Genomic DNA, 25,066 nt, shown 5'->3' with positions numbered 1-25,066 from the left:
TTGGCTGATAAGAGGTTAATCCCATCTGTGTAAACTTGATGCATATAAACTTTAACACTCAATATACCACATTCTCAACAAGTAAACACCCCGTGTTCGTTCCCAGACGTCCCATAAAAATACTATTTGCTCTGATTGTTGCACCAAACTTTACTGTATAGTGTAGTTACTGCTTTTGATCTTTGTCTTTTTAAGTCTTTCTGCCCCAGTCTTGTTTGGCCCACAGCCTTCTCCTGTGTAGAGAGAACAGATTCTATCAGAGCCGTTTACTTGTTGAGAACGTGGTATAATGAGTGTTAAAGTTTATATGACACACAGACTTGATTATCCTTTTATCAGGCTAAACGTTCTCGTTCTCGTTCGCTGTCCGTGCCCAGTGCGCGCTCCCGACGCACGGGAAACAAATTCTGCCGGGGGAATAACTACCTTGGCACACCTGTCTGGAGTCTGCGTGCGTTTACAGCAAGGACCGCGATCCCTGTTCACATTCTTCTATCCGTCTGGAACAGGAGGTAAAAGCGGAAACGTTAAAGAGCTTAATGAATTTAATGTAAACTTTTGTCTGTAAGATTAGTGAAATGTACGCATTATTCAAAAAAGAACCACTGCAAATGTGTTAAAGGATTCTTGGTGGAGTGGGAGAAACATTGTGTGCTCATCCTTATGCCAGTCTGTCTGGAAATGAAACTTATGACATCGTTACGTCAACTCAATTTTTTTTTCTGTTCAGACCAAAGTAGCAACATACATTTAGATTTGGTTCTTTCAAGAAACAAATGCCTGAAGGGAATTAAGAACTGAAAATAATAATGTAAGTTGTTTTTAAATGGTTTTTAATATGCCATCGGGGTAGTTTTGACTGAATGAAGACGTCTACACAGTGGTGGAAAGTAACAAAAATTTCATTACTGTGGCTACTTAAGTAGAATTTTCAGGTATCCCTACTTTACTTGAGTAGTCTTTTTTTCTGATAGACTTTTAATTTGACTCCCTACATTTTTAAACAAATATCTCGACTCTCTGCTCCTTCCATTTTCAAATAAGGCTCCTTAGTTTTGGTTTAAGGCGTGTCTGAGGGGAGTTATTATTTCTGTCACTGAGCCTTCAAACACCAAATAGTCTCACAGTGTGTTGTGAGCTAGAGGTCCAGATGCTGTATTTACAGGGAGAGAAAAGCTAAATTAGGTTACTTGTTTGTTGATGTTGGTTTGATCCTTTTTATTATGATGATGCAGGAACAACAGCCTGTTTTAGCCTTGGAAGATGTAACTAGGTTGCTAGGCAGATTTTGCCAGCTAGCTACTTCTTTTCTTACTTTTGTGTGTGATCCAAGAGGTTGCGTTTTCGTTTGTTTGCTGTGTTTTTGCACATCTGCTTCTGCAGCATTAACTTTATTAGCACCAATCCATCTCCACAACGCAACACACCCTTCCTACGAACGTGTTACACTCAGATTTGCATTACTGGCGTTTGTGTGACAGTTTAAGTTTCATTTTCTTTTCTACGCAAAAGGCAGTGGCTCTTTCATTTGCGGTCTGTCCTGAGCTGCAGCTGCTGGTAACATCTACTTACAGGAGTTATGTCCACGCCTCGTAAAGAAATACTCAGGTAAGTTTAACTTTTAGTATTACAAAGATAAAGATTGCAAAGATACGTGAGTGGCCCATAGCAGTCATACCCTCAAATAACAGCAAGAAAAAAAAAGACCTGGCAGTACAAACAAATGTTAGAAATTAAATGGCTGCAAAGTGATAAAGTGAAGTTAGACATCTCCAAAGGTTGACTCTGTTCATAGATAGAGCATGCATCAAGATGAAGTTAGAAAGTAGTTGGATTCTGTAAATCACTTCTAAATCTGAAGCAGGTTTCCTTCCAGGCTGCTGCAGGGACGGTGACACACACCTGCACCTGGCTATATCACCACATTTTAATTAGTTTCTGCTTTTCAGACTCATGTTTTGAGGTTGCTGATATTGTGTTTTAAGTGTAACATGTCAAACTAAAAACCTTCAATTTTCATGCTGTTCTAAATTTGTTAAGGGTCTTCCTCTAATGTGTACTTTTGTTTTTCTTATTAGCTTTGGTGGCTTTAGCTTTGGACTTCCACCACCACTCACAGCAGCTCCAACTACTTCAGTCCAACCTGCTTTTGGCACAACAACTCTCACCAGAGATGATAACAGCGAAGTCACAGATAGTTCAGAGACAAGGGAACCAAGACCTCAGTTCACATTCTTGGGTGAGCCTCCTTTTACACAAAGTTCTTTTGTCAAAGACCCAAATAAGTATGAGAAACCTTTAACATCTCAAGTCCTGTGTTTCACCACGCTACTGTGAAGCTGTCTGTACACAAAGTGCAAATAGCTTTGGAGATCCATGATTTCCTCAGGGATTAATAGTGATTCTGGTAATAAAGTTGGACATTTTGTTCTTTCCTTTTTTGGTTACAAAGTCATTTTAATCAGTGGCATTCAATCAGGGCAAGAAAGACAAGCAGTGCTTATCTGGTGAAATCTACAAACAGACATCAGTTACAACATAACAAAGAAAAGGGTGTTTTTCTTTCATCTTAAACATCATTCTGACATGAAGCTTCTGTAATGCCTGTTGCCATTTATTCTTTGCATTACTGCCATCTTGTGGTCACAATTGTTTATTATCTCTGGAAGCAGAATGCTTGATTACAGAGCTGCTGAAATCTGAATGGGGTATTAGTCCCGTGACAGACTGGCGACCTGTCAGGGTGTACCCCGTCTCTTGCCCTTTTGCTAAATTTCTGGTTCTGGGTGATTTTTATATATTAAATATATTTGTTACACTTTTTAAAATTAAGATGTAGGCCTGTGTTTCTGAGCTGGTTATAATGTGTTTTTTCCTTTCTTTTAAAAAAGACAAGGACAACAACTACATTTTTCTGTAGAATAATTATTTTTGCTTATTTTTTGTGAGTTATTAGTAATACAGTTTTATGTGTAGTGAAGTGTTTTCTTTGTGTTTTATTGTTACTTTTGCTAAAGTAATGGGTCTGAAAAAAATCCTCTACCATTGTCAGCAAATAGTAAAACTAAGTTTAGTTAGATGACAACTATAGTAGTAATATAATTTTACAATTCTTTAGCCAGGAAAGAGTGGCCAAAGGGGAGGACACCCAGGAAGAGTTCAGGAAAAAGCTGTCAGAATGGTATGTTTGATACTAGTCGAATTTTCAAAGACAGGAGGAAAGTGTTTTTTTGGTATTATTTTTTTATTTTTATTTTTTAAAATTTTTATTTTTTTGGGGGGGGGGGGGGGGGGTCTTTGCTGAAGTCACTGAATGCCACTGCTTTTAACCCTAGCCTCGATGAATGTTAGAACTTTATATAAATACAACAAATACTGGCTATTTTGTCAAACCGCAATTCTTACATTTTTTTCAGGAGGTCAACTGAAGTTGGAATCTCCATGGAGAAACATGGACTGGACAGAAGAGTGAGTACAGTTGTGCTGTTCAATGAGCTCCTGTTCAACTAGCAGGAACTAGTAGATGTCAAGTAAGTGCATTTTTAAACTTTCAAACACAATGAGTCACTGAATGTATCACTGAACCCAGGCGAAAGACAAGCTTGATGGAGACAATCACCTCCTACAGACGGAGCTGTGAGGAGGTGCCTCAGGCCCGGGTTCTCCTCCTGGGCCCGGTCAGTTCTGGAAAGTCGAGCTTCATCAGTTCAGTCCAGTCTGTGTTTAACGGAAGAGTCACCAACCGGGCCATGGTGGGCTCCTTCTCATCCGGTTTTACCAAAAAGGTACACGAGGAGCATCTGCATGTATTTTAAATAAGTGGAAAAATAAACACAGAGATCCTCATTTAGTTTCATGAGATTATTTAAGCATTTCAAAAAGGGAAAGCGTCCACAAGGCCTCTCTTCATCCATGTCAATGAAACTAAACTTTAGGTTTCTGTCCTATTAACTTCCTTTTTGTGTGTGCCAGCTGCAGTCCTTCAACATTCGGGGTAAGAAGGGTGAGGATCATACTGGGCTGGTGCTGTGTGATACCATGGGTATGAGTGAAGACGGGATGACCGGACTGACTCTTCATGACATCCTGTCAGTCGTTAAAGGCCATGTTCCTGAAGGACACAAGGTAAGCATGCCTTGCCCTGTTTGTTCTCGTTTCAGTGCCCCACCCTGCCTCACTCATTCTCAGTTTGTCACCCTGCCTCACTAGCCTCAGATGTTCAGTGAGGCCTAACTCCAACTGTGGTCTCAGGCCTAGTTCATCGCTCACCCCATCCAGCTTTCATTCATCTACTATCAAACTTTATTTAACCGTGTTTGAGGTTGTGGTCCTTGTCAGTGAAGCTGCGCACTTTTTGTTCCCTATGAATCAGCAATAACTCCTTTATCCTGTCATGCTGAGAGTGGGAAAGAGCCAGGTTTCACCCAGGACATGTCATTAATCCATCACAGAGCTAATGCCCACAGCTAATTTAGGCTTGGCTTTAGAAACGCATGCTAGGTTAAGTGGGAGAAAGCTGGAGCAACCAGAGGAAATGAGGAGCAGGAGCAACGTCAAATCACCCAGAAAGTCAACAGCAGCTCCAAACCCCTTTTTAATGCCCGATATTTGTTCCCATCAGGGTAAACTAAAGAACAGTGATGATCAGCTGACTGGTCATATAGTCCTGTGATGTAAAAGAAACAACAAAACAAATCAGTTTCCCAACTTCTCTGACTAGTAAAACAACTGGGATCACCATCACCCATAGCTGTACCTTATGGTTTGTGCCAACATGTAGAATTGTGTACATGAAGGCACACAGCATAGTTCTTTTTAATACTTTTTCTTTTTAATAACTTAAAATACTTTCTCTCTTCCAGTTTAGCCCAGACCAGCCAGTCTCCGCCTCAGAAACTGTGGGCTATGTGAAGAGGCCGAGCCTTAAAGACAAAGTCCACTGTGTTGCCTTTGTGGTGGACGCCTCAAAAATCACAACTTACCCCAAAGGCCTGAGCACCACATTTAAACAGCTCAGAAAGCACATCAGTGACCTGGGTGAGCCACAGACACATGTTTACACAGAGCCTGACGTTAAAGGTTGTGTTGCTTGAGTTAGCTGACTTTTGCTACATTAAGAGCAGATTGTTATTGATCATTTTGAGAATAAAGCCTGAATTTCAAGAAAAAGTCGAAATGTGGAGATTACAGATGTTGTTTTGAGATAAAACGCCGCAACGCTTTAAAACACCTTATGTAGATGAGTTAGTGAAAAAGTATAAGGACGATGGTGAACGCTACATCAGGTCAGAAAGACAACAAAGAAAGCTGAGCAAATGTTTATCTCTAGAACAAATGAACTGAGCACAATCTTTAAAGGATTCGCATTGTCTTTGCAAGTCTTCATCACAACAGTGTGTTTCTGTTCTTTAGGTGTTCACCAGGTGGCGCTGCTCACCCACGTGGACCAAGTTTGTTTGCAAACAGCCAAAGATGTCACTGGTGTTTATGAGAGCCGCACAATTCAGGATGTGGTAAGTTAAAACAAACCAAATACAGTTCAAGAAATGTTCATATACTGTAACTGCTCTACAAACCAGAATAGGATAAATCCTGCAAACAGCAATGTAAATGTAAAACTTGAAAAGATTTGACTTTGTTTGATTGTCTGAATATAAACAACAAGAGTTTAGAGTCAGTGTGACGTTAGAACAACTTTCCTCACAAACCACACTGAGATGATCATCGTAAGGAGATGCTGATTGTGTTTGGTGTTGTTCTTAATCAGCTGAAGAAACTAAACGCTGGAGGTGTACATGTGTCTGTGTGTTTGCAGATGGGTAAAGCCGCCGCTCTGTTGGGCATGTCCACCTCCTACATCGTTCCAGTGAAAAACTACTCGTCAGAACTGGACCTGGATGTAAACACAGATGTGCTGCTTCTCAGTGCTGTTGATCACATCCTGCAGTATGCTGACCTGTATTTCCAGGACAATGCACCACAGAACAAAGAGCTCAAGACAGCCCTGGATCTCTGATTTCTGAGCATTTAGATTAGGAGCATCATACCCATAGCATCATGGCCATTAGATTAGGAACCCGGCTGTTCCTGTTTCAATGTGTTAGAGAAGAGAGTTTTCATTTGTTACAAAAATTTGTGTTTCTGTTGTTTTTGACATAAAAAAAACCAAAATGTGTAAAGGACATCAAAATGCTATACATAGGAACTTTAAACAGTCTTGTTTTGTTTCTAATTAATAAAAACTGACTGTACGCTTTACGTTCTGTTTGTGAGACAGATATATTTTTTAACCAGTCTTTGGGCTTCTTTATTAAAATGTTTTACATTCACCAATGTTTTGTAGTTTTTTCCCTTTCACAGGAAAAAAAATGAAACTTTTTCGCCATTTCATTATTAAATTAAAAATAAAATGTGGTTCACACCCTCTCTAGAGACTTAAGGTTACACATGTGCTATCGCCCAGTGTACACCCTTCTCTCCTCCATCAGAAAGGTTAAAGTGGAAGATTTGTCTTTGCATTTTGAACAGGCTTGGAAACTGGACTGATTCCCCTTACTGCTGTGTCATTAATGCTGTGCAGAGTTCCTTTATCATTATTATGTCTGTGAAAGTTCTCAGTCATCCATGTCATCGTAGTCTAAGGAGCTTGGAAAGAAAAGCATCTGGACTTCTTTAAGTTGCATGAAAGCACATGATAGGGTGGGGCTAGGTTTCACAATGAGCTTTTGTCCCTCTCGGGAAGATACTTGTACAGGGCTTAAATGTAGGACTCTCCACTATTTGACCCTAGAACTGAAGAAGCTTCTCAGATGAGAGGTGAAACGTCTTCAAGCAACTTAAAGAAGTCTATAAGCTTTTCTTTCCAAGCTCCTTAGTTTATCCTTATTACTATTATTATGTGTGCTAGTTTAAATTGCATATATTTTTTAATGAACCGTCTTTTTAATTTAATAGCTGAAGAACCAGTAAGATGGGTCATTCTTGAGAAGAAGCTGGAAAACTGCAGCATGTGACGATGCACGGATCAGTTTGTTTATCATCTCACACTCTTAAAGTGATCCTTATTATTTTGGGAGAAGCAATTAAGGTCAAATGTCTCTAACGTTCATTTCCTCCTGTTCATGTTATTATGAATATAAATGTTCAGAAGTGAACACGGTTTGCTTGGAGCACCGTGCAACAGGAGCTTACGTGGAAGTGGATCCAAGTGCAGATATCAAACGGAAACAGTGATAAAGTTTAACATTCTCACTCGGATCATGACGCACGGGTGCCAAGAAGATAAAAAATTAATGAAAAAGTTCAGAGGAGGTCTATGAGTTTAACTAACGACTTGTGTTGTATTTGTCTTGAACTGAAAGGAAATGAAATAAAAACATCAGACAGGTTTTATTCTAGGAGCTTTTCTAGTAGGACATTTTCAGTTTCATTTCTTTCGAAAGTGGTGCCAAAATTGGAATTTGTGTCCTTGCGCTCCGGGAGCGCGCATTGGGCAGGGAACACGGACCCAAACGTTTTCTTTTGTGAGAAAGGGTCGTTACATTGCTGTTCAGTTTGCAGGTTACAACAGAAAATTGTACATTTATCATTCTCACGTGTATGGAAGCCCTTTTCCGCCACTGAAAAAAACACAAGTATCCATAACTCAAAATTTCAGGATATTTTCTTAAAATTTCGACTTATTAACTCGAAAGTTCGACTTACGAACTCCAAATTTTGAGAAACGTAACTCAAAATTTGGAGAAACATAACTCGAAATTTCGAGTTACTTTTCTCAAAATTTCGAGAAAATAACTTGGAATTTCGAGTTATGGATCCTTTTTTTGTGTGGTGGAAACAGGCTTCCATAGACGTGGTATCGACGGGATGGGACGTTTTGTCTGATAAAAGGATCCATATAAACTTTGACACTCAATATACCACATCCTCAACAAGTAAACGCCTTCGTGTTCGTTTTCAGACGTCCTAGAAATACTATTCTCTGATTGTTCCACCAAAGTTGTTTCTGCTGGGTACAAAAATGCACCTTTCTAAGAGCACCAATGAAAACAATTGTGTGTTTTATTCTTCTAAAATACTTCTGTAGCTAAAATACAATAATAACTTTATTGTATATTTACTGTATATTTAAGATTATATTAGATTATAATTAATTACTGCGATTGATCATAGTCTTTTTAAGTCTTTCTGCCCCAGTCTTGCACAAAGTCGGCCTACAGCCTTCCCCTATATGGGCAGAACAGATTCTATCAGATCAGTTCACTTGTTGAGAACGTGCTGAGTGTTAAAGTTTTTATGACACACAGACGTGATTGTACTGTTATCAGGCTAAACGGATTCAGGAGACAGACACTATCTCTACTTTTAAGATTAGGTTTAAAACTTTCCTTTTTGCTAAAGCATATAGTTAGGGCTGGACCAGGTGACCCTGAATCCTCCCTTAGTTATGCTGCAATAGACATAGGCTGCCGGGGGATTCCCATGATGCATTGAGTTTTTCCTTTCCAGTCACCTTTCTCACTCACTATGTATTAACAGACCTCTCTGCATTGAATCATATCTGTTATTAACCTCTGTCTCTCTTCCACAGCATGTCTTTATCCTGTCTTCCTTCTCTCACCCCAACCGGTCGCAGCAGATGGCCGCCCCTCCCTGAGCCTGGTTCTGCCGGAGGTTTCCTCCTGTTAAAAGGGAGTTTTTCCTTCCCACTGTTGCCAAATTGCTTGCTCATAGGGGGTCATATGATTGTTGGGTTTTTCTCTGTATCTATGAAGCGCCTTGAGGCGACTTATGTTGTGATTTGGCGCTATATAAATAAAATTGACTTGAATTGAATTGAACGTCCTCGTCTGCGGTCCGTGCCCAGTGCGCGCTCCCGACGCACGGGTAACTAAGATAAGATAAGATAAGATAAGATAACCTTTATTAGTCCCACACGTGGGAAATTTGTTTTGTCACAGCAGGAAGTGGACAGTGCAAAAGTTATGAGGCAAAAATTAGAATACAATAAGAATAAATACAGTACACAGCTGTACAGAATAGAATAAAATAAAATACTATATACAGTAGAATAAAATAAAATAAATATACAATAAGATAAAAATAGAATACAAATACAAATACTATATACAACTGAGTAAAAATACAACGATGACAGAAAGGATTATTGCACTTAGTATTATTGCATATGTATGGATGTGTGTGCTTGATCAGTTAAAGTCTTTATTATGGAGTCTGACAGCAGTGGGGAGGAAAGACCTGCGAAATCTCTCCGTCCCACACCGTGGGTGCCGCAGTCTCCCACTGAAGGAGCTGCTCAGTGCTGTCACAGTCTGCTGCATGGGGTGGGAGATGTTGTCCAACAGGGATGACAGCTTAGCCGCCGTTCTCCTGTCACTCACCACCTCCACTGGGTCCAGAGGGCATCCTAGAACAGAGCTGGCCCTTCGGATCACCCTGTTCAGTCTCTTCCTGTCCCCAGCTGAGATGCTGCCGCCCCAGCAGACCATGGAGTTGGACATGAATTGTGACATCCTGTTGCTCAGCGCCGTCATCCAGATGCTTCGCTTTGTTGATAATTACTTTGATGAGCTCAGTGACCGAATGAGCAACATGCAAACCAAAGACTAGGAGAAGACTGAGGAGATGATGTAATAGTCTGAGCAGCTGATGACATTTCCTTTAAAATGATTCAATCATGTACCTGCAGGTGATCCTACTGAGTACTAGTTCCCTGTGTTAACTGGGTTACTTGAAAGGCAGAAATTAGAAGCTAAACTACAAATTAGAAGCCTTCTTATATTGTGGGTATTGGGAGATATAGTATCTGTACTTTGTGAACATCCAGTTTCTCCCTTCAAAATTTTGGTGAACTGGTTCTTAATTTGAGCTCAGCAACAGAAAATAATGACATTAAAGGTCATCAGTCTCAAGATAATAAATTATTTTGAACATTTTTATTACCTCCTTTTTTCCATGTAGCTGAATATTTCATCACAAGTTAATAGATTTAATAAACTAAATTACTGTTTACTGTGTCAGAACCAGACACGGGGAAGCTGCATTCAGCTTTTATGCTTCATATATCCGGAACAAACTCCCAGAAAGCCTCAGATCAGCTGAAACACTCAGTTTATTTAAATCCAGGTTGAAGACTCACCTGTTTTCAGCTACATTTGAATAAAACACCAAATCCACACTTTAAACTTAAATTTCAAAACTTACATTTTAACTACTGATTTTATCTACTGTTCTGATTTTATCTACTGTTTTTTTTATCAATTTTAAATCATGCTTTTTATTGTTTTTATTTTTTAATGTCTCTGTAAAGCACTCTGAATCACCTTGTTGTTGAATTGTGCTATATAAATAAACTTGCCTTGCCTTAACAACCCCGACTCCTACATGATGTTTTGGTTTAACATGAAATATTTCAGCACCCTGTGTAATTTTTTGCCTGCAAGGTGCACACATGCACACAAGAGAAACACTCAGTATAGCAATATTATTTTTGGGGCAAGTTGCATCTGGCTTTTGGAATTGAATTTCTGCATACAAAATAAACAAAATGTAACTTTATTGTACTCAAAATGGTGCAAACACAACAACACACAACAACACTCAAACACAAACATTTGTGGCATCAATAAAAGGTATGTATTTATAGCTTTTTCTCTTTGTAACGTGACCTTGGGTTTTAGAAAGGCGCCCTCAAATAAAATGTATTATTATTATTTCCAGAGTTTAACAATCAACACCTGTGTTAAAATCTGAAATGCCCGTGGAGTTGATTTAAAATCTGCTCTGGCACATTTTTAGGAGTTGCTACTTAAAACAAGGAAAAAACAAACAGGAAAATAGGAAGATGAAAACCTTCAGTAACATGAGCAGAGATCATCAAGAGCCCGAAGGAAGACCACAAGAAGGGAGCAGAGTGTAGGCTCTTAGGGCAAAGCTGACAGTATCAGACAGTTCAGTTAGTCGATAGCAACACACACAGAAAGCACACATAGGATTGGTCACAGTCCAAAGGATGGTTTTCTTATCAGCACCTACACTGTAGCTTATCAGTAAATGATTTACTCAGATGGGCCACGATGATGGGTAATGATTTCCAGGTTTATGGTTAAAACTATGACGTATGCGTTCAGGCTAAATGAAACTAGGGGGCGTCTCCCATTTTGACCTCAGGACTTCCAGGCCATACTCAGAACAGATGTTACTGTATACTGTGCTAAGCTTGTTTCTGTGCTGCCATGATTAGTGCCTCTGTGCAGTCCAGCTTTGTCCAGCCACTGGTAGGATTTCTGGATGTCAGCCACCTCCTCTATCTGCCGGTGGTACATACCGTGCAGGGGCCTCTCCTTCCATGATGGTTCCTCCTCTTGGTCCTCTTCTTTCTTGGGTTTCTGCTGCCTGAGGTATTCAGTAAGCAGGGGGTTGGTTGTGGCCATCTTCCTTATGTACTCACAGATTTTCTTTGTTTTATCCTCTGATGATGGTTCTGACACTCACTAGTCCCCGGTTTCCTTCCGTCCTTCCACTTAGCGTACAGTCTTAGGGTGCTGGACTTGGGGTGAAACCCTCCAGCTCCAGGAGCATCCTGGTCTTGATGTCAGTGGCTTCTATCTCCTCCTTTGGCCAACTTATTAATCCAGCAGGGTACCTGATCACAAGCAGGGTGTAGGTGTTTGATATCCTGGATTGCGTTCTTTCCATTCAGCTGACTCCTGAGGACTTGCCTGATCCTCTGCAGGTATTGGGTGATTGCGACTTTCCTAGCGGCCTCTTTATGGTTCCCATTTCTGACCACCTTCTCTTTGTTACCATCCGACTACGTTTCTCTCCAGTCATTCCAATGTTGTTGCTTATATCCTCATATCCTCGTGATGTGGATCAGTAAGTCGATGTCTCATTCACTCTTGGCATATGGCTTGATAACCCCTGCAGACACACACACACACACACACACACACATACACACATACACACACACACACACACACACACACACACACACACACACACACACACACACACACACACACGTTCTCCTTGTCCTCCTCTGTCTTCAGCCAACAGTAACTCAGCTTCCACCAGCGCCCTGTTGGCCAAAGCACCGCAGTGAGTTGTTGTTAACCTGCTATGGAAATCTCATTTTTAAATATTCTCATGAAAGTTGTCGATTTTGCCCATCGGTGCCCTGCTTAGCTCAACATCTCGAGCAATGGAATTCATTTTCTAAATTGTTTTTCTTCTCTTAAAAAAATGTACAAGATTATCTAAACAAACTGACACTTTAATGTCATTATTATTAATTAATTATTATTTTACAACTATAAGATCCTATAGTAAGTTTTGTACTGTTCTCATCTGAGACGGTATGTTCCATTCCTTTTTCAGAGGGCTGGAGAAATTGTGCACTGGAAAAGGTTAATGGACTTTCATTTTTAGCATTAATTAGTTTAAAACATTGATTGGTAAACGCTGCTGTTGTAGCTATATATTTAGCATGCATAAATTGTGTCCTGTTTGTGAAACTTGCAGCAGTTTTAGTATCTCTAACGTCATACCAATATAATGATTATCATTGCAATAACAGTGTTTGCACACAGGGTGGAGCTGAGCGACCAAGACAGATGAACCAATAGCTACTTCGCTTGTTGCCACAGATGCAGGCTGGATCTCTCGTCAGGATTCCTCTGATTCCTCAGCTCCTGCAGAACCACAAAATATGAACTGCATAGAGATATTTGATTTCCATCTTGTGTTCAAAGGATTTATTGAATATCACCATCAAAAGGGGCGTGTCCTTCCTGGGCTGGGAAGACAGGGTCAAGTTTATTTATGTAGCACATTTGCTAAACAATGTAAAATGCAACTAAAATAAGTGAAATGCACAACAATGATGCAATAAAATATAAAAGAGAAAGAATAATGCAATAAGTCAATTAAAAACAACAAAAACAACAACAACTAAGGCTGGTGAAACCAAAATGTTTTGCTGCTCAAAGTCAGACCATACGGAAGTGTTTCTGTTTTAAAAGTTCAGTGTGCAGAAAAAATGTTCTTAATTTTGCTGTTGTTTGAAGCAGGTAATGTATCTTAAGAATTTACTTGTGTATGTTCACGAGAATGCATGAGGCGTAGTATCAAGAGAGCTGTGGTATAAGACTGGATTTGACTGTGTCTGTTATTATATGCGTTTCTCAATTGTAACAACATCCTTGAGGATTTTGTGCCTACAAAATGATCTTTTTTTGGTTTTTAAAAATAAGACTCAAGTCAATATTTGCGTTTCAATGCAATTTAAACAGGAAATGTAATCAGTCTTGTACAACAGCATGCTCTCTTTTATTTCTCAAAAACTTTAATTAATAAAGCTAAAACTCTTAATAAATTTATTTTTTTTATTATAAGAATGATCTTTATCAGTCAAATTGTTATTCATTAAAACTTACTACACTCACCGTTTTGTTAATTAGGTAAAATTACAGTAGATTAAGACAATCACACATATGTGTTTCAAACCTGCCATCATTGAGATGCACAGGTTGTCTTTATAGAGAGCTGAGGTTACACGTGGCATCATCTTGTGTTCTCTCTTCCATCTCCATTATTATCTGAATAATATTAAGGGAAAGGCTGACTTGTAAGTGAGGGAGGAGATAGGTAGGCCTATTGCGAACAGGCTTAACAGGTTAAACCTGTCATTACGTCGGAGTACTGCTGACGTATTGGTGGTAACATTTTGTTGTTGTTTTTCCTGAAATTAATACTCATAGTTTTCTAGATCAGACTAGGACCGAATGTAGGAAAATAAATCATTAACCCCACAGAGAAGTTGAAGTTGTAGTTTCTGCCATTGTTACTTTTAGATATTTTAAACTGAAAGGAGAGGCGCCACAAAGCACAGGCTTTAGCAACACTGCACGTAAGGGGTTCAGGACATCCAGTTTCACTTGCACAGCGCGCAGACGGCTGTCACACGTGTAATCTGCGCAACCACGATCCCCGCTCAGTTTCTAACCACAGCAGGTAAGACTGAAAATATTAAAGAGCTGCATGATTTTCAGAACTTTGTAAAAAAAAATAATGTATGCGCTGGTTTTTGTTGTTGTGTGGAAGCATTGTGTTAAACTGACTTTAACACAATGCCCAGTAGGTTATTACTCCGACTTTTCATTTGAGCTTGTGGATACACTTTTTAAAAATATAACAAAAATGGTCTGTATTTATATAGCGCTTTACTAGTGCCTAAGGACCCCAAAGCGCTTTACATATCCAGTCATCCACCCATCCATTCACACACTGGTGATGGCAAGCTACATTGTAGCCACAGCCACCCTGGGGCGCACTGACAGAGGCGAGGCTGCCGGACACTGGCGCCACCGGGCCCTCTGACCACCACCAGTAGGCAACGAGTGAAGTGTCTTGCCCAAGCACACAACGACCGAGACTGTCCAAGCCGGGGCTCGAACCGGCAACCTTCACGATTACAATGCGAACGCCCAACTCTTGAGCCACGATCGCCCCAGCCCCAAAAGTACAAAGCGATACCTTAAGAAAGTGCAACGAGTACATCTGTGTTAAACTCATGATATTAGTGGAACGTTTGGCACAGTTTATAAGCTGGGTGTGTCTAATCCTTTTGACAGTTTTTTTTTTTTGGCTGTTCCCCAATTCATTGGCTGCATTCTTCGAAAGCGGCACAGCAAACCATCCAGGCCAAAATTCGCCACTTTTCCAACCGTTTTTAATAACGGTGTTTTCGGCTGCGGGGCCCAGTGACAGCTGTGTCGGAATTTTCTTAAAATAATGCAGGGCCCTCCCCATGGTTCTCTCAACTGCTTAATTTAAACTCCAAATACCCAATCAAAGAGGAAGAAATTCATCCCAAACCCACTTTGTTGCAAAGCGACTGTCCAAGTTTGCCTACTTCATCTATTGACACTGGCACCACTGACTAACAATGAGCCGTGAGGTCATTCCCCAACTCTCTGTGAATGTTACTCGTGGCCATTTATCAGTGATCATGACAATTTGTTTATTGTTTATTATTTATGATATTTAACTGAACTCACAGCCCATTGTTCACTCAGTAACATCAGCCTGTTTAATCTTCTGATTGTTTTCCATTTTTGGAAAAATTATTTTTCTCACCCAATAATTGATTCACTTTAGCCTTAATTTGAAGTGAAACATACAAAATGATCACATCTTTCTGGTTTATTTTTAGCTATCACTACATGATGTTGCCCAGACAGGTTAAATATATTAATATTTGTCTCTGAGACAATCATAGAGGTATAAAGTCTTATAGAAAAAAATAATGTACTGAAATGGAATATTTGAGACAACTGAGTTGAATTCAAATTCAAATCAAATTCAAATTTTATTTGTCACATACACAGTCATACACAGTACGATATGCAGTGAAATGCTTAGACAACTGCTCGTGACCTAAAGAAAAAAAGACTATGAATAGGATAGGAATTCCACCACTGGTCATTTTTTAAAAAGTATATTTCTCAGATGCATCACACCTATGAAACATCTCAATTTGCTCCGGTAAAAGTAAATCAAATGAGAGAAAGATTTTCAGTCAATCATACTCTCCACCATGGCTGTAGTTGCTACCAGAGCCGTTGAAAGGAACAGTTACAAAACCCCCAAAAATGTTAGCTCACCACTTTATGATGGTTTTTTATTATTTGTTTGTGTGTTTCAAATAGGCTTCTTGGATTAAAGATAACAAGATTTGAACTATGAACCCCAGACTAACACAAAGCCAGCAGAGAACAATCTGCGCTCAGCTGAGAAGATTCAAACTAAAGCTGCTGTACAAGGCCAGCATCCACGGCTTCACCGGTGCAGCATTTCACCAAAGATGTGACAATCGCTCTCCCACTGTGTCTGTGGGCTACAACAACTCTGGTTTTGTGTTTGGAGGCTACACCAAACAACCTTTTAGTCAGTCTGGACAGTACGTGAATGATGATCAGGCTTTTCTTTTTACATTTAATGGTGAAAACCTCATCAAATATCCAGTTACTAATCCTACATATGCAGTGAGAATGATGGCTAACTCTGGGCCTTATTTTGGAGAAACACTGGTTCTTGTCAATGGAAGCCAAGCAGTAATGCACAGCAATCCAGGAAATTATTACAACTTCCCTGCTGCACAAATGCATGGCAATGATCTCAAAATGACTGAGTGTGAAGTCTACGAAGTGGAGGGTAAGTTGTAAAAAAAAATCATGTTGTTTTTTTTAGATGTTGCAGTTGATAAATTTCTTATATAATAACAGAACTAGTAGTTCACTAAAACTGTACTACATTAATATTTTTGGATTTGGGCACCAATTTAAAATCACAAATAAACTTACTGGTTTCTTTAACAGGAACCACTGAACTTGAAAGGGCATGGAGGACTGTAATCTGGGAATCTGAGTAAGTTTAAGGAAGAAACCATCCTGCTTGATCTATTAACATTCCTCGGTTGTGCACAATATCCTTTCTACATTAAATGTAAAGTATACTATTGAATACTTAGCATGATATGGTATACTAAATATTTTAGATTTTGACAGAATCCATGCAAAATATGGAATATGTGTAACTGCAGCTGCTTCTGTCAAAGAAGTAATATTAGGAAAAATGATTTTACTACTACGACTTCTTCTAAAATGGGAAAAGTTCTTTATTTCCTTGTTTTGTACAGGAAGAGGACGGAGCTGATTGAGTACATTAAAAGCTACAAACCCACAGTCAGCTCTGTGACCCAGCCTCGGGTTTTGCTCATTGGACCAGTTGGAGCTGGAAAGTCCAGCTTCTTTAACTCTGTCAGCTCTGTATTCAGAGGCCACGTCACCAACCAAGCTATAGCAGGCTCCTCCTCCACCAGCCTCACCACACAGGTCTGTGTCTGCTGTCTGATGATTTCCACTTATTGTGACTGATTTCAGTGGTCTGTCACTCATTCTCATTGTACTGTAAACAGTTTCGCTCCTACTCTGTGAAAGCTGGGCGTGAAGGGAAACCTCTGCCAATAATCTTGTGTGATACCATGGGACTGGAGGAGACCAAAGGGGCGGGGCTTGACATAGACGATCTGAGCAGCATCCTCAAAGGTCACCTGCCAGACCGTTATCAGGTGCTACATTATATCAGCGGGACACTGAATGTATGAAACACTGATTTGTCAGCAGTCGACTCAAACTGTGTCTCTGTTTCTCCTCAACTGTGTCATTTAGTTCAACCCTTCAGCTCCTCTGCATCCTGAGGCCCACGGCTATCGCACATCTCCTGGACTCAAGGACAAGATCCACTGTGTGGCCTATGTTATTGATGCTTCCAAGGTCTCCATCATGCCCACAGGGCTGGAGGAGAAGCTGGATGCTATCCGCAAAAAGGTCAACTTAATGGGTCAGTAGAGTTGAGTCAACAAGGTTCCTGATAGCGTTATTGCGGCTTCCCACTTCCCACTGTGACAAAGAGAAAGACACATCCACACTCACACTCTCTCTTACACAAACTCACAGACACACACACACACACAATGTTGATTTATTCACCTGTGTATTTTTGAAGTTTTGTGTTCCAGGTGCAGCATGTTTGTTTTCTTACAGGCGCGGCACTTGGCGATACATCGTGCATCCTTTTATCACACACCCCCCTCCCTTTTTTCCCTGTCTGTCCTGCTTTAGACATTGTCACACTGTATACGACATATTATGTAATAACTGAAATAACACAAATAGATATGAATAAATAAACAGATAAAATAAACGCCTGAACAAGAGGAGCATTTAGATAATTTAGAGATCTGATCTTGAAAAAGCAAAATGTGAAGCACAACACTGCATTCAGATCATTATTATGATTGCAAAAGCTGCCAGATAGGTCAGGATTTAAAGGAGAGAAAAAGCCAATGCTCCCCAAACAATACCTACCTAATTATCAGCCTGTTAAGATGAATGAATGCAAATCATTCAAAACCTGTATTTATCAATGCAAAGAAACATCTCAAATGTTGAAATTTGTCAAATTCTTTTTTTATTCAATAAACAAAAAATATAAAATTGCTAGCAGGCTAGTTTAGCAGCTGGACTTAAACCGTGTTTTTTGTGATTCATGCTGATGTGATTTGAAGGAAGCAGGTCCTCAAATCTCATCTGAATGTTACCATGTGTTTATCCAAAACCTACATAAACACCTGTGAAGATGCCCGTTCCATAACATCACACAATATCATGATCTCTGTATGACATAGATCATGATGTCAATGATTTCAGTAAAACTGGTCACACTACAGAACAATTTCCTCTTCAACACTATTCATCTTAATTTCATCATGATGCAATTCATTATAAAGCCAGGGACAGAGGTAGCAGCAATATTTTGGAACATGATCAGTTACAATAACTGGACAAAGAATATGTGGAAATTATTTAATGGAAAAACTTTTAAAGATCTTCATAAAGACTAGAGAACTATTGCTCAGAACCACTTAAAAAAGATAAATATGAAAAAATAGTGAGTGACTCAAGACTCTTGCACAGTGCTGTGATTATTCCAGATACATGATCTTCAGATACTGAAACCTCATTATAAAAACCTAAGGTATTTTACCAGTCATCTTTCTGGTTTGTTTCCAGGTATTCCTCAGCTGGTCCTCCTCACTAAAGTAGATGAAGCCTGCCCACTGGTGAAAGAGGATGTGAGAAATGTTTATAAGAGTGGCTACATTAAGGACGTTGTACGTGCTTTTTATTTTTTTTACTGCTATTGTGGTTAATAATAATAATAATAATAATAATAATAATAATAATAATAGTAGTTTTCCTGTGTTGTGTCATACAGGTTCAGGAGGTCGGCTCTCGGCTCGGTGTGCCGTTGTCCTGTGTTGTTCCGGTGAAGAACTACAGCGAGGAGTTGGAGTTGGATATGAATTGTGACATCCTGTTGCTCAGCGCTGTCATTCAGATGTTTCGCTTTGTTGATGATTACTTTGATGAGCTCAGTGACCGAATGAGCAGCATGCAAACCACAGAGCGGAATGAAGTTAAGAAGCAGCTGTACCAACCCGAGTAGCTGATGAATTATGTCTGAAAATGGTTCGTTTACAGCAAAAAAAAAAAAAAAAAAACTTCGTTTATTCATCATCAGTGCAAACAGTTGAAGTTTCTAATGGCCCTGGGATTTGGTGTTGTTTCTGATTTATTGATTCTTCTTCATTATTGTGACTTTTGAGTTCCTTGTTATCATACTGGATTGTGAGTTTTGAGTGACATCACCACGTTTACAGTTTTATTCTGATCATCTTTGAGTTTTGCTTGCTCTCTGTATGACTGCCTTGATTACCTTTTTGTGTGTCTCATAATGAATGTGTCTTATTACCCTCCTGTCTTGGTCCACGCTCAGTCATTCAGTAAATCCAGGAAAGTTGATTCTGTTTCTGTTTGGATTGCTGCTTTATACCTTTTTGAATTTAGTCTATTTTGGAGTTTTGAATCAGCCACAACAAAGGCTCGGCTCTTTCTGAACATTCTGCCTCCATTGTCCTGTATTTGGGGCCTCATTTGCATAATCATAACAAAGCTTTAGTATTCTGTCATTTCAGACACTTTACCCTCACATCAAACTCTGTAGTAATGATACACTAATGAGTAATGGGTTTTTCCTTCAATTAATCATTTTTCAGTTGTTATCATGCCTACTATATTTATATTAGACTGGATGCCTTCATGTAAATGTGACAATTAAATGATTGGTAAAAGTAGAATTTTAAAAAGAAAACGTAAAAAAATTCAGGATGTTGGCTTTATAAAATAATTACAGTTATGCATTTTGATAATTATACGTCTTTCATAAATTTGCAGCTCTACACCAACACAGTGGATTTTCAAGCAATTAAGATGTGATTGGAGTGCAGACTTTCAGCTTTATTTAAGCATTTTTACACAAACTATTACATTAACAGCTTATGAATTAGAGCCGTTTTTATACACACAAAAATTCCCATTTTCAGAGGCACAAAATTAATTGGACTAGTCAGGATTATTTTAAACATGGGGATTGTTTTTAACACTTGGATGAAATCAGTCAATGACTGTCTGAAGACTAGAATCTTTTTATTTTTATTACCAAATGCTCATTCCTCTTTTGAGATATTCTACCAGCCCTTTACTGCTTGTCTGGGGGTCTCTCTCTGTATTCAGTTTTATATTTAATAACTGAAATGCTGACACTGTAAGAAAATTATACAGTGTCAGAGGAGAGGATTAATGTTAATATTACATAGATAAAATGACTATTTTGCTGCAATGGCAACATGTGAAGCAGGCAGTTATTATTATTATTATTTTCTTCACTCATTCAGACAGATGGCCAAATTCCCTCACTTGGTTCTTCCATCAGTTTTGCAGTCCTGGAAGTCAGTAAGCTCCACTCTGCCACCTGCTGGAAAAGGAATATTGCATTTTTTTTTCTACTGGCTTCAGCTGTGTTGCTTAGCTCTAGTGTGCATCCTACTATGGAAAGAGGGGGACTGGGATAATCATCTAGGCAATACCATTGATTGGGGAGGACAGGGTCTGGCATATGGAGCTGAAAGGAAAGGAGGCAGCGCTCTTTGAAGACCCTAAACTCTTGCTGGGCCAAGATGTTGTTCATCAAGACTTCCTGCTGACACTGGAGCTCCTGCAGAGCCAAAAAGGAGCAATATTCATGAATTAGGATGAGCATGAAGGAGAGGACAAAATCAAGCATAAACAAGTAACCCTTTTTCAATTACTGACTTTATTTGAACGTTAGAGCAGAGACAGAACATAGCTGTGTGGAAAACTAGTTGGAGCTGGTCCAATGAGTTCTTTAACTCTGTCAGCTGTGTATTCGGAGGTCACATCAACAATCAGGCCATTTTTGGTTCCACCACCCCAGCCTTACCACACAGGTTTGTGTCTGTTGTCTAATGATTTCCAGTCACTGTGATTCATTTCAGTGATCCACGTTTTGGGGTGTAGCCAATAATTTTGCTCTTACTTAGTGAAAGGTACGCATGAAGGGAAACCTCTGCCCATAATTCTTTTATACCATGGGACTAGAGGAGAGCAAAGAGGTGGGAATTGACATTGATGACCTCACCATCATTCCCAAAGGTCACCTGCCAGACTTTTATCAGGTAATGCATTTCATCAGCAAGACACTGAATATATGAATTCTGGGCTCCATACCTTACAGCCTCAACACCAGTCACACAGTCAACAACAGACAAAAAGGACAAGATAGGCTTTCCTGAATCTGAGACGCTTCCCTGCCAGTGTTGGGAAAGTTACTTTGAAAAAGTAACTAGTTACTAGTTACTTCTTCAAAAAAAAGTACCTGAGTTAGTAACTGAGTTACAAGATTCAAAAAATAATTAATTACTTGAAAAGTAACTATTGCGTTGCTTTAAAAAAAAAAAAAGTTTAACCCTCTGGGGTCCAGGGTATAATTGGCCATTTTAATTTTATTTGCCTTGTTTGGTATCATCTTTTTCAGCACAACCTCACATGTCTGAATTTACAGTTACATTTTGACATACTGTATTAACACAATTGATCTAAAATCAGACAAAAAAAACATAAAATCAGAGTAGAAAAAGTTATATTTTTTACTGTAACAACCACAAACATGTTTAATGAATCATATTTCATAACTTTAAATGCAAATATACATTTTCAATTTTAAAACCGTATGCACACGTTTTGGAAACAAAGTTATTTGCAGCCATTTACCTTTTACCTTGATTTTTCTTAAAATAACCATTTCAAACTATTTACATAACAATCAGGTGTTCTGCATTCAATAAAATGCCACACAAATTATTTGTGCCACTCCAAAAACATAATTTCTGTCCACTATAAAGGAGAACATCACAGCCTGATACCTGCAGGTCTGACAGCAGGTGTATCACTCCTGTTTTCTACCTGGAGACAGCAGCCACCTCATTGTTCTGACAGACAGCACAAAACTATCCACAACACTACACAAGACAAGACATTAACTACACACTCCAAACACGCTATAGGTCACAAATCTCTCACATCTCAAAACTCGCTCTCGCTCTCTCTCGCCGTCACTCCTGAAACTTCCTCCTCTTCCTAAACAACCAAATGTCATGTTGCCATATAATTTTTTGATTGGTCAACATGGTGCATTTTTCCATTTTTCAACACAATTTAAAAACTGGTATATATCACCTTGTAACTTTGTCATCTTGATGTGGTCGTGTGATTCACTTACCATGACTACTTTATTCTTACTCAGTCAAACAGCAGCACTCATACGCAGTGTTGGGTAAGTTACTTTAAATTAGTAACTTAGTTACATTACTAGTTACTTCTATCAAAAGTAACTCAGTTACTTCAAGTTACTCGTTACTTTCAAAGTAACTAGTTACTAGGGAAAGTAACTTTGGTTTTACTCAGAATTCTCTTGTTGACCGCCGCCATGATTCTAGCCTACATCACAGCGACATGTGTGCTTTTTACATCCAACACAAAAACTGCAGTCGTGGTGCTTTCGATTGTACTCAGAAGTCGGAAATTCTGCCTTCTGAATAGGAAGATGTAGGTAACACCAGACTGCAGATGAGCTGCATACAGAGCTGGACTGGGACAGAAAATTGTCCCGGGCATTTTGACTAGAGACCGGCCCGCCATTATAGGAAAAATCATAAAGCCTTTGAATGAAAACAAACGCTGTTGTGACAGTGATGTACACTGTTTTGATGGTATATATGTATCAATCTATCAATCGTTTGTTGTAAGACTCTGGTAATTATTTTTTAAAAGCAAAACATTTTAAATGAGAATAAGAAAGAAAAGTATTTCTTTGTGCCCCCCTTTCCCTGTTAATGCCCTACCTGGCCCCCCAGCAACACTTTGCTAGACCCGCCCCTGCACAGTTACCAGCTGTCAGCTACATAGAAAAAGGATCCTGGTGTTATTTGTCTCTCAGAAACAGTTCATAACTTCCCTTCAACTCATTCCTGTCACCTAAAAGGTAAACCTGTTTCTCCATCACAGCTCTGATGATTCAGTAAGGACGTCTCCTGGTTTCATCTTCATGTTTCCCTCTCACCAGATAACCAAACTGATATCATGACCAGCAGCTTTTACAGCTGTGGCTCCAGCAAACATCAGCTGATACTAGAAATTAATATTAAATAAAATCTAACAACAGCTGATCAAGCTTAAACGTGCTGCTGTTGTTTAGCGCGACAAATCGCGTTCCTTTTCACCTCAATACGAAACGCACAATATTTTCTCTGAAAATGGGACATTCCGTTTTTTAGGGCACGGTTGGCAACTCTAATAATTAACCTTATGAACTATGAACAAAATAAAGTTCAACATCAGTAACATCATAGCACCCACCCAGCTGTATAGAAACTCCGTCATGCTAGCTAGTACGCAGTACGGAAAAAAGTCAGCACAACGAAAATAAACTCCACCTAAACTTGGTTCATATCTGACCCAGATAGACTGAAGGTCATAACTTATTACCTGAAGTTCAGTTCTCCTGACACTCGGACCAGCGGCCGCTTCGGGTCTCTCCTCTTGCCTCCCCTTTCCCTCATCCACCTGCTGGCCTCCACCACTTGCTAATGTTACTGAATCTGTGGAAGCTCCGCGATAGCCACCACACGAAGTAACGAATAACACCTGGGATTTAGATTGGTTTTGGCATAATAACTAGTTACCATGCTCGTTACCACAATAATAACGTAGTTACTGTAACACGTTACTTAATAACGCGTTAGTCCCAGCACTGCTCACACGATTGTTTTGCCCCCTTAGCAACACGTGTTGTGCCAAAAAGTGATCGTATGCCAGAAAGTGACTGCCGTCCACGGGAGCGTGCGCAGCTGCATAAAGCTGTAGCGCCCAGATTACTTGGAGCTACTTCTGTGCAACTGATATAAGATGCCGTAAGCTGAACACAGCTTCAACCGTCTGTTTGTTAAAAAATAGTAACGGACTGCATTTTCTTGTTAGTAACGGTAACAGCGTTGTAACGATAGAAATAGTAATTAATTAGATTACTCGTTACTGAAAAACGTAACGCCGTTAGTAACGCTGTTACTTGTAACGCCATTATTCCCATCACTGTTCCCCACCCACCTAAACTACCTCATAACTGGGCAATAGCACTTCCCTCACCTGAATGTTCCACTGCCTAAAGCCTGTGTGCAATCTAGAATCCCCAAAGCACAGACTGGACATCCAGATGTTGACGAATACACAGGATAGCTTGCCCAAGGCAACACACACCAACCCTATGAACATACAATAATACAGATAATACAAAGAAAATAGGAGGTGTGCTCTCCCATCCTGACGTTCTGGGGTCTATCACTGAGGAAGTCCAATATCCAGTTGCACAGTGAGCTGCTGAGTCCTAAGTTGCTTAGTTTTTTAACCAGTTTGTGGGGTTGAACTGTGTTGAAGGTGGGGCTTAAGTCCACAAACAGCATTCTCACATAAGTGTTACTATTGTCCAGATGTGTGAGGGTTGTGTGAAGAGCTGTTATTGTGGCATCGTCTGTCGACCTGTTTGCCTTGTATGCAAACTGGTATGGATTGAGGTCTGCAGGAATGACAGCCTTAATGTGTGACATGATGAGTTTCTAAATACAATTGGTGATTATGGGCATTAAAGGAATTGGATGACAGTCATTCAAGCAGCTCACTGTGTTCTTCTTGGGCACTCGAATGATGGAGGCTGACTTAAAGCAGGATGGTACTACAGACTATAGCAGTGAGAGGTTGAAGATGAAAGGCGAAAACCTCTGCTAATTGGTCTGCACATGCTTTAAGCACTCTTCCTACTACTCTGTTAGGACCAGCTGCTTTGGACTCTGTGCAGTGTGGTTCTGACCTGATGCTGTTCCAGCTGAATGGGGGCATTGTCCCCCTCTGAAACAGGTGCTGATGTCCCTGTTTTGTTGGTCAAAGGCGGAGAACTCATTTAGAGTGTCAGGTAAGGTGATGTGCAGAGAGTTTGTTTGTGTGCAATT

At 39.6% G+C, this 25,066-nt stretch overlaps 2 protein-coding genes across 4 annotated transcripts; both read left to right on the top strand.

The window, feature by feature from the left end:
* The first annotated feature begins 1,496 nt into the window (after positions 1 to 1,496).
* On the top strand, positions 1,497 to 6,322 carry LOC146558739 (interferon-induced protein 44-like). Of its 3 annotated transcripts, none has more exons than XM_085247918.1 (9): positions 1,497 to 1,608; positions 2,079 to 2,239; positions 3,119 to 3,181; positions 3,417 to 3,468; positions 3,590 to 3,785; positions 3,979 to 4,125; positions 4,863 to 5,037; positions 5,413 to 5,513; positions 5,816 to 6,322. In XM_085247918.1, the coding sequence occupies exons 1-9, from the start codon at positions 1,580 to 1,582 to the stop codon at positions 6,014 to 6,016; spliced, it is 1,125 nt and encodes a 374-aa protein (XP_085104044.1). In that variant the 5' UTR covers positions 1,497 to 1,579; the 3' UTR covers positions 6,017 to 6,322. The 3 variants fall into 3 exon arrangements, with proteins under 3 accessions (XP_085104044.1, XP_085104043.1, XP_085104045.1); XM_085247917.1 differs by having other exon boundaries at positions 3,973 to 4,125; positions 5,816 to 6,318; XM_085247919.1 differs by lacking the exon at positions 3,119 to 3,181 and having other exon boundaries at positions 1,498 to 1,608; positions 3,973 to 4,125; positions 5,816 to 6,317.
* A 7,469-nt stretch (positions 6,323 to 13,791) lies between these two features.
* Positions 13,792 to 19,451, top strand: LOC146558738 (interferon-induced protein 44-like). The gene is made up of 8 exons (XM_085247644.1): positions 13,792 to 14,037; positions 15,735 to 16,239; positions 16,404 to 16,452; positions 16,724 to 16,919; positions 17,003 to 17,155; positions 17,256 to 17,427; positions 18,660 to 18,760; positions 18,865 to 19,451. The coding sequence occupies exons 2-8, from the start codon at positions 15,768 to 15,770 to the stop codon at positions 19,093 to 19,095; spliced, it is 1,374 nt and encodes a 457-aa protein (XP_085103770.1). The 5' UTR covers positions 13,792 to 14,037; positions 15,735 to 15,767; the 3' UTR covers positions 19,096 to 19,451.
* The last annotated feature ends 5,615 nt before the right edge of the window (positions 19,452 to 25,066 follow it).

This window comes from Mchenga conophoros, linkage group LG15, assembly GCF_057382185.1.
Source record: "Mchenga conophoros isolate Kocher_MC1m ecotype Shallow Benthic linkage group LG15, M_conophoros_male_GT1.1, whole genome shotgun sequence".
Taxonomy (NCBI): domain Eukaryota; kingdom Metazoa; phylum Chordata; class Actinopteri; order Cichliformes; family Cichlidae; genus Mchenga; species Mchenga conophoros.
This window is presented reverse-complemented; position numbering and strand designations above follow the sequence as displayed.